We start from the raw sequence: 16,904 nt of genomic DNA, 5'->3' as shown, positions 1-16,904 counted from the left end.
CTCTCTCTCTCTCTCTCTCTCTCTCTCTCTCTCTCTCTCTCTCTCTCTCTCTCTCTCTCCATCTTTCTCTGCCTCTGTTTCTCTCTGTCTGTCTCTCTCTCACACACCCCCTTCCCTTCAATTTCTCTTTATCTGCCAATTCTTTACCCACTGTCATCTGCTGCCTGAAAATATTTCAGAACTCCTTCACCCTTAAAATAACCTTCACAAGGGCCTATCATTCCTTCAAACTGTCATATTACATTGTTTCTTCCTTTCATTGCCAAACTAAAAAAAAAAAAAGGCATCCAAGCTTTCTGTTTTCACTTCTTCACCTCCCACTACTCATTTCCCAACCTCTTGCAATCTGGCTTCTGGACCCACCAACCAAATGAAACTGCTCTTCAAACCTGTCACTGACTTCATACCTTCTGTTTGATTTTTTCTGTCTTCATTCTATTTGACCTGTGTACAGCTTTTTGGCATTGTCATTCAATCCCCGCTTCTGGATGCCCTCTCCTCCTTTGGCATCTGTGACATTTCCAGGTTCCCTTTCTACATACATGACCACTTCTCAGTCTCTCCTATTGGATCTGCTCTTATACCTTTCACATGGGCACCACTAAAGGCAATGTTCTGGATCCTTCTTCTCTCTGTACTTTCTCCTAGTGATATCATCTCCCCATCGCTATGTTCAGATTGTTCCACTATTGTTATCATTCCTCAACCTCTCTTCTAGTCCAGATCGCAGAAGCTGTTATCTACCCTCCCCCAAGATATTCTCCTTCCCTTTTTGCTGTCTGGCTCACAAACTTCCTCTCTACCCCAACTTTTGCCCTCATATTAGGAAATTTAGACATACACATTCATGTTTCCTAAAATCTTCCAACTTTCTGGTTCCTCAGTCTACCCAATTCTCATGACTTCCTGCTCCAACTCACCCTAACTACAGAGAGGGATGATCCCACTTGATCCTGCCATCACCTGCTAGTGTCCATGATCAAGTATGAACTCTGAAGTTCCTTGTTCTGATCAGAATCTCTATCGTTCCACTGTCTCTAAATCTATTCATCATCTTAGTGAACCAATAGCACTTCACTTTATCCTCTACTATGAATTTCCTTGCTTCTTTGTCTTAACCTTGCTCACACCTTAGCAAGCTCTGTGCCTTGCTGGCTTTCACCATCTGCCTCCTCTGCTGTTTCCATGCTGCTGGATAAAGCTGAAGGGAGTAATGAAACTATTCTGACTGGGACCATTAGATATTTATGTAATCTAATCTCAGCCAGTCTCACTGAAGCAAGGCAAACCCTTAACACATTCTTATTTGATGAGCCCTTCTCTCCCCCCACCCTCCTCACTCCAGTCTTCTGAATACTCTCTCCTCTCCAGATTTCTGCAACACTGTTCTCTCTTGTTTCTCCTCATGTCTGAATGCTCCTTGTCATCTCCTTTGCAGGATCATGACCCATGTCACGATGACTAACCTCAAGCATACACTATGACTCTGTCCTGGGTTCCCTCCTTTCCCTTTCTGTCTTCTTTTCTTTTTATATTATTTTTTCTTTAAAACAAATTTATTTATTTTTAGTTTTTAACATTCACTTCCATAAGTTTTGAGTTTTCTCCACCTCCCTCCCCTATGCCCCTTCCCAAGATGGTGTGCAATCTGATATAGGCTCTACATATACATTCTTATTAAACATATTTTCACATTGGTCATGTTACATAGCAGAATTAGAATGAATGAGATGAGCCTCCTCTTTATATTCTTGCTCTTGGTGAACTCATCAGCCCTCGTGGGTTCAATTGCTTCTACACAGATGATTCCTAGATCTATACATCTATGCCCTTCTCCCATCTATGCCACAGTCCTATATACATAATCACTTATTAGATATTTTGAATTTGATATAGATATCTCAAACTTAACATGTCTAAAACATTAGATTCCCCTCAAACCTACCCCTCTTCAAAACTGTCTTATTACCATCAAGGGCACTACCATTCTTTGTGTCATTCAGGTTTGCAACCTTAGCGTTATCCTTGATTTTTCACTCTCACCCATTCCACAAATCTAATTAGTTGCTTTATCTTGTCATTTCTGTTTCTACAGCATCTCCTCTTTACTCATTATTATTCATTCATGTCTGATTCTTTGTGACCTTATTTGAGGTTTTCTTGGCTAAGATACTGGAATAGTTTGCCATTTCCAACTCTAGCTAATTTTACAGATAAGGAAACTGAGGAAAACAGAGTTAAGTGATTTATCCAGGGTCACACAGCTAGTCAGAGTCTGAGACCAGCTTTGAACTCAGAAAGATGAGTCTTCCTTATTCCACTTTGCCACCTAGCTACCTTGTTGTTGTTGTGTTTGTCCTTCATTCTCTAACAGGATCATGACATTAAGATGATGATATGACTTGTATTTGACTTTAATTTGAGTGAGGGAAGGCTATGCAAGGTCATCAACCTCACTTTCTTCTCCTGAGCCATCTGGGTCCAGTGGCCTGATATTCATCAGGACAGGAGATGGTCCAGGATGCAATGGGAGACCCTGGTCCTTTCAGGCTTGTACTCCTAGTTTAAATCCTCATCATATCTGTCCTAGACTATTGGAGTAGTGTCCCTAAGCTATTTCCCTGACTTAAGTCACTCCCATCTGTGTGCCGTGGTACTGACTATCCCTCATGCCTGGGATGCTCTCCCTCCTCATCTCTACCTTTTGGAATCCTAAGCTCACCTAAGTGACTCCTTTTTCTATGAAGCCTCCCTCCCATCAGTCTGTGAGCTCCTTGAGAACAGGGACTCTTTCCCCCTTTCTTTATATCCACAGGGCTTAGCACCCTATCTGGAGCACAGTAGATGCTTAATACATGCTTACTGATCACTGATTAAATTAGGAAACTCCATACCCTCTCTGGATCACTTGTAGTAGACAGCATATATTCTGCTTGCACTTCTGGCTAGTAAGGAAAAGTAAACCAAGCTCCCAATTCTGCTGCCAGTCTACCCAACCTCTGATGCCTCTCTCTTCTCCAACAGGGTGGGAGAACGTGTACGGCTTTGACATGACCTGTATCCGGGACGTCGCCATGAGAGAACCACTGGTGGACATTGTCGACCCAAAGCAAGTGGTGACCAATGCCTGTTTAATAAAGGTCTGGTAACTCATAAATGTCCTGATTGGACTAGAATTGTCTCAGGGATCTAGCTATGCTATCCTGGAAAGGGAGTGGGTCATCTGGATAGAAAAAGAAAAGAAACATGTTCAGAGTCCAGCTTTCCAAATGACACTAGTTTCTTAAATTCTCAAGTTATCCCTAACTCTATAAATTATGGTGGATCATTCTTGGCTCTTTAGAATTGTAAGACCTTGAGATAAAAAGAGATTTAGAGATAACCTAGCCCAACTCCTTCACTTTATCGCTCAGAGAGCTGAGCCCTAGAGAGTTGAATTGATTTGCCTGGCGTCACATAGTAGCAGGGATTGGATATAATCTTCGTCCTTCTGATTCCACATCTAGTACTATAGCCCAATGCCTCAAACAATTGACCAGTTTTATGCTGACTCTGTGCCCAGCTCCTCAGGGATCACAGAGGGGTCTGCCATGCTTTGAGCTCCTTGGGTTCCAGCTGCTGTAGCATTCTGATGCTCAATATGTATCCAAACTCCCTTGCCGTTAATGACTGATGAGCCAGAAAGCATTTCTACCAAAGAAGGAATGAACAGAATTGCTTTTTCCAGTCTGTTGAGAATTAGACTCCATGATGGTGTGGTGGGCCTGGAGGCTTCTTGGGGAGGGGTGAGGGGAGGAAAGAATTTCATGTTGAGGAGGGATTCTACTTGATCTATTTGGTCTCAGAAGGTAGAACTATGCACAATTGGAAAAAGTTGCAGAGATAGATATCAGTTTGATATATTGAAGAATAACACAGTAATTCAAAGAGTCCAAAAATACAATGGGTTTCCAGGAGAGGGAGGGAGAGGTGTAGTGAGCCCCTCATTCCTGAAGGTAGCTGATAAATATCTAAAAACTGGCACTCTAGGAAAAAAAGTAGCCCCAACACACTTTTAAGTGTAATCTGCATTATTTGCACTTTATCTCCCACTTTCTTAAGTCTAGACAATCAACAAGACAATAAATCGATCTGTAATTTGAAGTGTCTCTTGATTTCTGAGGTATAGATATTTAGACTGAAAATTTGACAAATCAGCTCTTAAGAGCAATAGAAGCCGGCTCCAGCACTCCTTATCTAGAGGTCTTCCATTGAGGGTTAGATGACAAGATGTTGGGGATATTGCAGAGAGGACTCATGCTTAAACATTGTTTGGATTATATGATCTTTGAGGATCCCACCAATGCTGACATTCTCAGATTCTACAAGAGGGTCAATGGTAGGAAGTAAGTTATGTTTACCAAGGTCTCTCTAAACTGGAACAAAATGAGTACTTGGAACAACTTAGAACCTAAGAGTGCTAAAGATGGATTGGGATGGGGTTGGGGGTTAGTGCTAGAGATCATCTATCTAGTCTCAGGGAGGAAAGTGAGGCCAGGATAGGTAAAATGTCTAAGGTCACAAAACTTCTATGTAATTAAGCTGGAATCTAATACTAAGTCTCTTGACTCCCAGAGCAGTGGTTTTGCTCACTATGCTACACTGCTGCCTACATCTTTGGAGAGTTGTGCTTGTCTTTGACAACTTTGGTAAAGTCACATGCGGATTGTCATTGAATAGACATCACGTTAAATAATGAGAATATTTCTGCTTCTTGGAGCAGAACAAAGATTTCCCAAACAGGGAAAAGCTGAATGAAATAGGTATTATAATGCCCCTGTCTCTCAATCCAGTCCAGATAGGAAGAAATTATTATTATTAGTAGTAGTAATAGTAGTAGTAGTAGTAGTAGTAGTAGTAGTAGTAGTAGTAATAATAGTAGTAGTAGTAATAGTAGTAGTAGTAGTAATAGTAGTAGTAGTAATAGTAGTAGTAGTAGTAGTAGTAGTAGTAGTAGTAGTAATAGTAGTAGTAGTAGTAATAGTAGTAGTAGTAGTAGTAGTAGTAGTAGTAGTAGTAGTAGTAGTAGTAGTAAAAGTCTCCAGGCAGGGGAATCCTATACTTTTTCCTCGGTAACCCTCACAGAATCTCAAAGGCAGAGAGATTCCTGGAATAATTTAGTACAACTCATATCTATTTGTTCTTGATAAACCCCTGTCAATTTATAGTGATCATTTCCTTTATAAATGCTTAAAAACTATTCCATTAATTAAATTATAACTTAGCCAGTTACGGAATTTATTCTAATTCTAGAATTTGGATAGGAAATAAAATTTCTTACCTTTTCCCATGCTGAATAACTTTTGGTATAAATAAAGCCTATTTTCTCTAGTTCAATCCTCTCTGGAGGTAGAGAAGAGCTGGTTAGCATCCTTCTTAAACCAATCCTTCTAATCCTTCTTCTTGCTGACCTACAGCTGTTACATCCTAGTCTCTTGCAGATGTCCCACTTTCTTCAAAGGGATAAGTAAGATAATTTGAAGACTTCTCAGAGATTCTTGAGATAAAAAGAAAGGTGATAGGATCTTAAGGAGTAGTGGTCAGTGTCTTAGAAATGCACTACTCAGTCGACAATAGTTTTTTTCTCAGATTAGTGGGAATTTAAATTTTCTTTGGATTAAACCCAGTTGAAATGTGTAGTGATACAGTGGAGAGCCAGCTGATCTGAGAGTCATGAAGGCTTGAGCTCAGGCACCACCACTGACTCACTCTAGCTTTATGACCCTTGACTAGTCACTTAGTTTCTCAGTACCTCAGATAATTCTCTAAGATAAGGGCTCTTCGCAGACCCAGTGAATCTATGGATACATTTTTTGAGGGGGTGGTGTCTGTGAATTGTTCTTAATGTAGTGGTAACTGTATTTCAATGCATTTCACTTCTTTTATAATTTTCTGCATCTAATTGTTTAAAAGCATTATTCTTAGTCATCAAGCTTCCTTGGATTGACAAAGGGGTCCATGGTGCCCTTCAAAAGTTAAGAACCCACAATTTAAAGTCATCAGTTGCAGGTCTGTGTTGGTAGAGGAAAGAGGAATTTTCTCAATGGAAATTATAATGATGAAATCACAGGTTTGCTTCAGTGGAAGGAGAGGAGTTAAAAAAAACCCAGACTTTCAGAAAAAAAAAAATGAATCCTCCCATAGTACAAACCATTTATACTTGTAACAACCACTCCCATTTATACAGCACTTCACACACATCATGGCAGCTGAGCTGCACAATATCTCTGTGAGGTAAGTAGTACAAATACCATTATCACGATTTCACAGGTGAGGAAATTTAGGCTTAGAGCAGGTGAGTGAAATATCTAAATAATAGAATGATAGAACTGAGACCCAAATACAGAAGTTCCACATCTAAGTCTTGTGTCCTTTTCCTTAACAATACGGAACTTCCCTGCTTGGGTGTTCTCTCCATGTGTTCCGCCCAATGCCTGCCTTTCCTTCATGGTTGCATGCCATGAATTGCAGAGGCTTTCAAAATGAATCATTTGGTAGCGAGTTCTCTAGTGATGGGCCTCTCCCATTGTAGTAAAGATGGTCCTTGGACAATAGACACCCAATCCATCCTTGGGACTGTACTCAAAGCCTGGTAGAATCTTCTAGGGCTTGAATTCCATTGACACAGTTTTGGGAAAACTTGGCTCTCTTCCAAACTGTGATGAAGCTCCTCCATTCAAACGGGCAAATAATGTCGTCAGTTCAAAGAACACTGGATTGGCATCAGAAGAGATGAGTTTTGATCCTGACTTTGCCAATTCCTACCTGACTTTGGCCATTCATTTATAAAGTGAGGGAAAGTCCATTCTAGTTGAAAGACTATGATTCTATCATCTATATTAACTAAATATAAATCAATGAATAACAATGTATGTATCATAATTAAAATTTTTAAACAAAGACTTAAAGACCAATAGAAATTTTGTCACTCAAGAAAGGAATAAAAAGACAACAAGTCTTCCCGAGATTCTCTGTGATATCTCCGGTAGCTCAGCAGTAACAGTCTTCAGCATCCTCCTGGACTGATCACCTGAGGAAATAGCCAAGGCACCATCAAAGGATTTTAGGGCTAGCGGGGCCCTTGGATGTTATCTAGATCAACTCCCTTATTTTAAGAGTAGATGAAACTGAACCATAGACTTTCCTAACATTACACAGGTATTAAGTAGCAGAACCAAGTTTCAAATATGGATTTTTTATTTCTAAATCCAATTAATCTCTCCAATTGCTATGCTGTTTCCCAAGGAATATAGATCATAGACTTAAACGATCATGGATTTAGAATTGGAAGGGACCTTTCAAGGTCTATCTCCATCCTCCTTCCCATTTTAAAGATGAGGAAGCAGGCCCATATTCATCAAGGGACTTTGCCTAAGGTTACACTAAGCAAGTAGCAGAGACAGAATTTGAACTCCAGGTCTTTCATCTTCAAATCCAGTGGACCAGATACCCAGAGGTATACTTCCATCATGTGAGACAGGTACTAGAAAAATCTCACTTGGTTACACTGAAGTATGTAACTGGTATGTTCAAAGATATTCTAACCAACTTGAATCAAAGAAACTTACACAGATTTTAAAATCTTACTCCAAATTTTCCAAAACTCTTATTAAGTTATAAGATTTGAAGACAATGATTATGTGCTTCCCCTCCTTTCTCTTCTTATCCCTACCTGTCACCATATTTTTTCTTTACTGGTTTACTACAAGAGGACAGGATAGGGATCAGCTGGTTTGTTTGGGAATTTAAAACCACCAGTGACCTGCTGTTCTGCTGTCAGTAATGGGCTAAATAACTTTTTGTCTTGCTGATGGACTAGGAAAATATTTGCCCTTATTCACACACTCTTAATTGCTATTTTCATGCTATTAATGTTTTTAGTGCATTAACCTTTATTATAATTAAGCCTGTGTTTTGACCAGACATGCTGGGACACATCCATTTGTAACATTACTTAGAAGAGGCCAAGAAAGGCCAAAGCTGCTCTGTTTAATTTATGCTGATGGAGCATTAAGTCACCTGGGGAGTGCCCTCAGTGCAACCTCTAAGTTCTTTGCGAGGCCAGAGAAGTACCTATTCCTCCCACGAGGAGACCTGGAAGTCAAAGGAATTTGGCTCTGCCTCAGATCTTTGGATTCCAAGAAGAGTCATAGGATTTAAAGCCAAAAAAAGCCTTTTCATCTATTTCAACCCCTTCATTTGTCACATTAGGAAAAGGAGGGCAGGGAGAAGAAGTGATTTGATTCATCTTACACAGATAGTGGTAGGTAGCAGAAACAAGATAGGAACCCAGTTTCCTTGATCTGGACCAGCAAGGTGGCACATTGAGGAGCATCAGTCCTGGAGTCAGGAAGACCTCAGTTCAAATCAGGCCTCAGACACTAAATGTGTGATCCTGGGCAAGTCACTTAATTCTATTTGCCTCAGTTTCCTCATCTGTAAAGTGAACTGGAGAAGGAAATGGCAAACCATTCCAGTATCTTTGCCAAGAAAACCCCAAATGGGGCATGACTGAGAAAAGGACTGAATATCATCCTTGGATCTGGGCCCAGAGCTCCTTCCATTGCACCACATAAAAACTCTCTGTATCATAATACTAATGTTTCTAAGAGACATATGGAGATGGAGGGAAGACAACATGAAGCTGGGATATTCCATTAGAAAGGAAAAGCATTAGCAAAGATATGGAAGTAGAAACATACAAAGCATAGAATTGTCATAGGCTCAAAGGTACCCTAAAGATCCTAAAGTTCTTATTCAACCTTATCATTTTTAGCTGATTCCACTGAGACCCAGAGACTTGCCCAAGGTCACACAGGGATTAAATAGCAGACTTAAGATTCAATGTTCCTGGAGCATTAAATAGTCCACCTCAGGTAGAATAGCAGTTATGGACTGGAATCAGTGGGAGAGGAGACTGGCAATGTATGGAAGCAATGGGTTGTAGATTGTGTTCGTCCTTCGTTTTCAGAGAGTACCATGACATCAGGGAAACAATGACATGACTTGCAATTGACTGATCTGAGTGAAGGAGAGATGTGCAGATCACCAGCCTCACTTTCTCCTCTAGAGCCATCTGGATCCAGTGACCAGATGTTCATCAGGATGACTAGAGATGGCCCAGGATGCAATGGGAGGCCTTGGCCTTTTAGGCTAAGGCCTTTTCAGGTACTCACTTAGAGTGAGGCAATGACCATTCAGTGAATAGACCTCTTTAAGAAGTAGTCAAGGGATGGCCCCTTTACTTAGAAAAAAAGGGAAAAAAACCAGGCCCTTTACAACCTGTAACTACAGGGCGTCCAATGATGGGGAGCGAGGTGACTCTTCATCAGGCCAAGGGCAGCCTCTGGGTAGAAGGTCCATTAGGAAAGTTACTCTGGAATCTACACATAGGATGGACTGGAGATGGGAGCATCCAGAGGCCGAGACCAGTCCCCATGGTTTGGACAGGTGAGAAGTGATGGTGAGCTATGGCTATGAAGGGGGGGATGGCTGAGAGAAGAAAGCTGAGGTTGAGAATGACTTCTTACTGATGACCTATGTAACTTGGCTAAGTCACAATAATAGCTACTGTCTACACAGTGATTTGCCAATATTATTTTACCCTCATACTATACTTGGTGCTATTATTATTATTATTTTACAGATGAGGAAACTGAGGCAAATGGAGGCTAAGTGAGTTTCTCACAGTTACACAGCTAGTGTCTGAGGTCAGATTTAATCTCAAGTCTTCCTGACTCCTTGTCAAGTGCTCTATCTACTGTGGCATCTAGCTGCTTGACACCTAAAATGTCTTACATTTTTTCCTCATGCAAAATTGATTTTTATCTACTTCCTGCTGAAATCATTGTTATCCATTAGTACTTCATTTCCCAGTTGGAGCTGCCATGACACTCTGGACCTCAGTTTCCTCATATGTAAAATGAAGAGGTTGTGCTGGATGGTTTCTAAGGTTCTGTCCAATTCTATATCTTAGAATCTAAATCCAAAGAAATCCAAATCTAAACTTAGAAGAATTTATCAAAAATGGGAATTGATTGAACATGAGGAAGGGGAAAGGAAAGAGAAGGGAATCAGTATTTATATGGTGCATATTATATGTGCCCTGGCTATGTACTTTATAAAATTACATAGTCAAGTAAAACAGTCTCCCATAACGACTATGTCCACAAAATGTGTCTTATTCCACATCTTGGATCCATCACCTCTTGGTCAACATGGAGATAGACTTCTTCATTCTTGGTCCTTTGGAATAATGGTTGATAAGTCTTATTTATTTTTACAAAATTGTCGTTCTTGTTTATAGTGAAATATTTTCCTGGCATTGCTCACTTCACTTGGCGTGATTAGTCCCACAAATCTTCCCAGGTTTCTTTGAGATGATTCTCCTTATCATTTCCCATAGTATAGCAGTTTTCTGTTATCTTCAAATGCTATAATCTGCTCAGTCATTTCCCAGCTGATGGTCTCAATTCTTTGCCGTCACAAAAAGGTCTGCTTTAAATGTTTTTGTACAGCTTTTCCATTTTCTTTTATCTCTTTGGGAGTGCTGCCTGACTTAGCCTTAAAGAGTCCCTGGAATAGAGAGTCCACAGATCCTTTAGTTACCAGTTCCTAATGTTTGACACACGTGACAGGTGGGAAGTTCTTCCTTATGCCACACTTAAATCTCTCCTGCTGTGTTTAAGACCCTTTCAAGTTTTTTTTCCTATTTTGACTAGAGCTGGTAAATAGTTGGTGAGCCACATTCACCTAAAAAGAAGGGTACATTGTAAAGTCTTCCAATTACATTTTTTCCTCATGCAAAATTGATTTTTATCTACTTCCTGCTGAAATTATTATATCTATTAGTTCTTCATTTCCTAGTTGGAGCTGAAAATTCTATCCTGTCTTTTCCCTGCTGCTTTTAGAACCTTTGTTTTTTCTCTGCTTGGGTTCATTTTTAATGTGTTACCACAGAGCAGACCAGAACTGCTCTCTGTGACTTTCTGATCTAGGATTTCTAATGAGATGCTGCTCAATACTGGTGCCCTGAAGGTCAAAGTATCCTTGGTTCTTGTCCCTCTTTCCCTGCTGAAGGGTTGCTCAGATATTTCTCGCCCTGAGTTGCACTTATCCCTTGGCCCCCTAATGAACCTTTATCTTTGTTATCTTGATTCCCTTTTTAAAAAATTAATATTTCATTTTCCCCCAATTACATATAGAAACATTTTTCACATTCATTTAAAATGGCTTTTGAGTTCCAAACTCTCCCTCCCCCAACATTGAAAAGGCAAGTAATTTGATATAAGTTATGTATATGTAATCATGGATAGCATATTATCATGTTAGTCATGTCGTGAAAGAAAATAGAGACAAAAAAACCTCCAAAAAATAAGTAAAAAATGGTTTGCTTCAATATTCATTCACATTCCATCAGTTCTTTCGCTGGAGATGGATGGCATTTTTCATCATATGTCCTTCAGAATTGTCTTGGATCATTGTAATGCTGAGAATAGCTAAGTCATTCACAATTGATCATCATGCACTATTGTTGCAACTTTGTATAATATCCTTCTGGTTCTGCTCATTTCACTTTGCATCAGTTCATGTAAACCTTTCCAGGTATTTCTGAAAGCATCCTGCCTGTCATTTCTTACAGCACAATCATATTCCATCACAATCAGTTACAACATTTGTTCAACCATTCCCCGGTGGTTATCCCTTCAATTTTTTATTCTTTGGCATTTCTAAAGAGCTTCTGTAAATATTTTCATACATATAGGTCATTTTCCTTTTTAAAATCTCTTTGGATATAGAAATAGCAGTGGTATTGCTTGGTCAAAGGTTATGCATGGTTTTATAGCCCTTTGACCATGTATCACCAAGGCAATATTCACAGCACTGATAGGGACTATGAATATGCCAGTGTAGTTCTGAATTGCAAAGTGTGACAGATTTTCCATATAGAAGGCAGAAGAAAAACATTTATTCAGACACTAGAAAGCCAAATCCCAATACCAGAAAGCCAAATCCATTATAGTAACCAAGAAGTCAATACACATTAGCACTACAGGGGACAATGCCATTTCCAAGCTGTCATCCCCATTCCAGGGCCTTCCCATAAGCAAACACTCATACGACTAGTTGTGCCTTCCTGTGTCCTCCCTCCTCCACCCTAATTGCTCTCACCAACTTCCTCCTAGCACTGCTCTACCCTTCCTGTTCCACCCATTCAGCAAGCTTCTCCCACCACATGCCACACTTAGGCTTCTATGTGATTTAAGCAGGTCACAAGGGCCTATTAATGGGTGGGAAAGATCTTCAAATTAAGCAAAATTACATGAACAATACAGGGCATAGTTTCAGATTGCTGTACAGAATTGTTAAATCAGTATATGTTCTAGTAATTCCTTACCTTCTTTCAACACCTGTCCAGAATCCATTCATAATAGTGACTCATGGGCCAGGTACTTGGCAGATGACAGAGATGTGATTGGTCTCTAGCTAAGACAGGGAAATGAGCAAGATCTAGAAAGACCTATAACTCTTCCAGGTTACATCTTCATCTATTTAAAGATAGGGCAAGCCACCCAAATATGAGATAAGATGGGATTTTCCAGGGAAAGGATTGGAACCTTAAACTTGAAATGAGTAGCTGTTGTTTCATGGAATTTTAGAATGTTAAAACTAGATGGAACCTAGAAGAGCATATTGTTTGATCCCAACATTTTACAGATGAGGAAACTGAAGCCCAAGGAAGGAAAAGGATTTGGTCAAGGATTTACAATGAATCAACAGCAGAACAATAATTTTAACTCATATTTTCTAAATCTCAGCATCATTTCTACATAGCATGGTGACTTCCAGTTTCCTTAACCCTTTGTTTTAAGAAAAGATAAGTCCCAGGAATGTTACAGCCAAAATTTAGAATTCCTGTGATAAAGAAAAAATTACTACAAACATCAAGAAAGAAGCAGTATCAGGCTGAGACAAAACCTGGTAGCTTCTAAGAATGACTATAGCAGATCTTGGAATACAATGTTCCAAGAGGCAAAAGAGATAGGTTTCCAACCAAGAATAACATACCTTGAAAAGCTGAGCATAATCTTACAGGGGAATAATGGATCTTAAGTGCAATAGAGAAGTTTTTAAGCATTTCTGAGAGTGTGTGTGTTTGTCTTTCATTGCCAAAGAAGACCATGCCATCAGAGAAATGATGACATGACTTGCACTTGACTTTGTTTTGAGTGAGGGAGGGCTGTGCATGTCATCAGCCTCACTTCTCCTCCAGAGCCATCTGAATCCAATGACCAGATATGACCCAGGATGAGGCCATTGGGGTTAAGTGACTTGCCCAAGGTCACCCAGCTAGTGAGGGTCAAGTGTCTGAGGTGAGATTTAAACTCAGGTCCTCCTGACTCCTGCACCAGTGCTCTATCCACAGCATCACTCAGTTGCCCCAAACATTTCTGATAAAAAGACAAGAGCTGAATAGGAAGAAAGGAGGGAAGAAAACAAGCATTTATTAACCTCTGGTCCTATGCTAAACACTTTACAAAAATTATCTAATGTGATTCTTGCAAAAACTCTGTGAGGTAGGTGTTGTTATTATTTCCATTTTCTAGTTGAGGAAACTGAAGCAAACAGAAGTTAAATGATTTGACCAGGATCATACAGCCAGCAAGTATCTAAGGCCATATTTGAACTTGGATCTTCCTGACTCCTGGTCATGCTCTATCCACTGTGCAGTATGCCCATATCACATCATAACAAAACTAAAAATAAATCTTACCACTTATAGTCAAGGAGTTCATATTGCTTTTTGTCCATGATATCCTCAGCTCTGTAATAAAGAGAAAAGAAATTCTTCTGAATTAAAAATTGAATAAAAATTTTAAAAAATATAGGAGACCAACATGAAGACTTTAGAACTCTCCATCAATATCTAGCTGGCACACACAATATAAAAGTTGAGTGCTTTATTGCCCAGGTACAGGCAATGAAAAAGAAACATGGCATAGAATCTGGAAAACAAAAGCATATCAGAAATTCGTGATACCCTTAAGCAAAATGAAAAGTGAAAGCCAAAAGGTAAAGGTGATGCAAGGAGACAAAGTAGCACAAATCACAGAAGCAGTCCACCATCGATCAAAACATACACTACTGAGTTTGGAGGAGCAGTGCTGTATGGTGATCAGGGAGCTGGCACTGGAGCCAGAAAGACCTGACACATGGATTGTGTAACCCCTGGCAAATTACTTAACTCTGTAGCGTTTGAGATAAATCCCTAAGACTATAAATTGTAGAGAAAGTGCCAACCTGCCAAAGAAACTTGAGAAGCAAAGAAATGAGAATGAGAACCTTCCTTCCCACCCTAAAAGAAGTAAGGTGTAGAAAGTTTTTGGTCATCCATATAAAAATGAAAACACAATTTGGATCAAATGTAAAATAGAATACTTGCCTACTGTTAATATAGTGGATTCAAAAAGTCTTAGTGAGGTTACTTAGTGAAGCTACTAAAGTTTTAAGATACCTGGTATAACGAACTATGGAAGATATCCCAAAGGTGTCAAGGTAGGTGATTGAAACCCTTGTTGTTCAATTGCATCCAACTCTTCATGACCCAATTTGAGAAATTCTTAGCAAAGATAGTGTAGTAGCTTTGCCATAAGTGGAGGCAAACAGGATGAAGTGACTTGCCCAGGGTCACACAGCTAGTAAGTGTCTCAGGCCAGATTTGAACTCAGGAAGATGAGTCTTCCTGATTCCAGGCCCAGCACTCTTATCTGCTGTGCTACCTAATTGAACCTCTACCAATTTTGAAAAACTGGAAAGCAATGGACCTGGTTAAAATCCTTAATGATTGGCTCAAACACTTTACACTGGTACATGGATTACTAGCAGAGAACTTTACCAGCTGCCTTTTAGATACAAACCTGGTTTTATCTTTCTTAACAGAAAATATCACTTATTTATTCATTCCTTAGTTCATTCACTCATTCATTCCTTGGTTTGTTTGTTTATTTATTTATACAAGATAAACCCAAATCATACTTCACATTCTACCTTGGCCATTTTCTTGCCATCACCTCACCTGTTCCTCTACTTTCCAGACCATTGAAAACTGCCATTTGCCATGTTTGTTATTGCATCTCTTGAGGGACTTAACCCCTAAGCTCTGGAACTTGGAGGGGAGTTACTAATATGAAAACACCATATTAATCACATGGATGGCATCATATTATATGGCATGACAAAAAGTAGCTACTTCTTTTATGGAAATGTCCAAGCATAACAGAATGTTTTTTGATTTGAAAAGGGTAAAAGTCCAAATATTCTCCAAGGAAGAATAAAATCTGTAGCTTTTGAACTTGAATAGGAAGGTTAAAAAAAGTTGTTTTTGCTTTTTGAAACTGAATCTCCCTATCTCTCCCAGGCTGGCAGTATAGCTGCCATCCATGCACCTAATCCCAATACTGATTAGCATGAGAGCTTAAACGTTTCCTGACCTGGGTCAATTCAGTACTCCAGCCTGGTGTCCTGCCTCTTCCAAGGGCCTTTTCCAAGACTTAGTTTGAACATCAGACTGGCATTGGCCCTACTGCAGGTCAGAATGCCTGACCTCAAATGATCTACCAACCTTCCTTCACAGCAGGAATTACAAATATATGTCCCCAGCAGCGAGGATTACATGTGTGCAGCCCCTAGTTGCAGGCATTACAAGTATATGTCACTATGACTTGCTGGAAGTAAAATTGAACCAATGGATAAATGCCCTGGTCTTTCTAAGAAAGACTATTATGAAGAAAACTGATGCTATAAGTACTAAGAAATTGGTTGATATTCTGATGTCAAAACCTAATGTCAATAACACACTTAGAGGAATAAATACCTATTAAATTCTCTTGGCATGGTAAAATGGATAATGATGCATCTAGAGGGCATCCAATTGAAAACTGTGCAGTGTTCATGAAGTACAGAATTCATCACTTGAGGTTAACAAATTAATATTTCCTTGTCTAAAAGGAGGAGGATGATTAATAAAAGTTCTCAGAGCACAAGATAAATAGATTAAAAATTTACAGAAATACATTTACTACAATCAATCAATTGGTTGGTTGTTCTCCTTCATTCTTGAAGAGGACCAAAATGACTTTTACTGAATGATTCAATAAACATTTATTAAGTGCCTAATATGTTCCAGGCACTGTACTAAGTACTAGAGGTACAAAAAAGAGACAAAAGTCATCCCCTGTCCTCAAAGATCTTGCAATTTAACGCAAAGATGCAAACAAATATGTACCAAGCACACTGTACACCAGACAAACAGGAAATACACAAGGAAAGCACTAGAATTAAGAGGGATTCAGGAAGGCTTCTGGTGGAAGCTAGCATTTTAATTAGAATTTAAAGGAAGCCAGGGAGGTCAGTAGTCTGAGCAGAAGAAGGGAGTTCTAGGCATGCGGGATAACCAGAGAAAATGCCTGGAGCCTGGAGATGGAACATCTTGTTCCTGGAACAGCCAGGAAGCCAGCATCGCTGGATGGGAGAGTGCTTGATGGGAAGTGAGGTGTAAGAAGACAGCAAAGGTGGGAAGGGGCTAGGTTCTAAAGGACTTGGAATGCCAAACAGAACATTTTGTATTTACTCCTGGGGGCAACATGAAGTCACTGGATTTTATTGAGAAAGGGGTGACGTGGTTAGACCTGCACTTTAGGAAAACCACTTTAGTGGCTGAATAGAGGGTTGGACTGGAGTGAGGAGAGACTTGAGGTAGGCAGACCCATCAGCAGGATGTTGTAATAATCAAGGTGGGAAGTGATGAGGACCTGCACTCTACAGAGAGGTGGAGTGTTAGAGGAGAGAAGAGGGTATATTGGAGA

At 39.7% G+C, this 16,904-nt stretch overlaps 1 protein-coding gene across 1 annotated transcript in view; it reads left to right on the top strand.

Annotated features, from left to right (window-relative positions):
• The window catches only part of PRMT8 (protein arginine methyltransferase 8), a 170,198-nt gene that overhangs the window by 129,131 nt on the left and 24,163 nt on the right, over nt 1–16,904 (top strand). The window contains exon 7 of the mRNA XM_072650330.1: nt 3,025–3,140. Within this exon, the coding sequence (XP_072506431.1) occupies nt 3,025–3,140 (116 nt within the window). The remainder of the gene's footprint in view (nt 1–3,024; nt 3,141–16,904) is intronic.

Source organism: Notamacropus eugenii, chromosome 3 (assembly GCF_028372415.1).
Source record: "Notamacropus eugenii isolate mMacEug1 chromosome 3, mMacEug1.pri_v2, whole genome shotgun sequence".
NCBI lineage: Eukaryota > Metazoa > Chordata > Mammalia > Diprotodontia > Macropodidae > Notamacropus > Notamacropus eugenii.
Note: the sequence above shows the minus strand (reverse complement) of the source record. Positions and strands in the feature narration are given on the sequence as shown.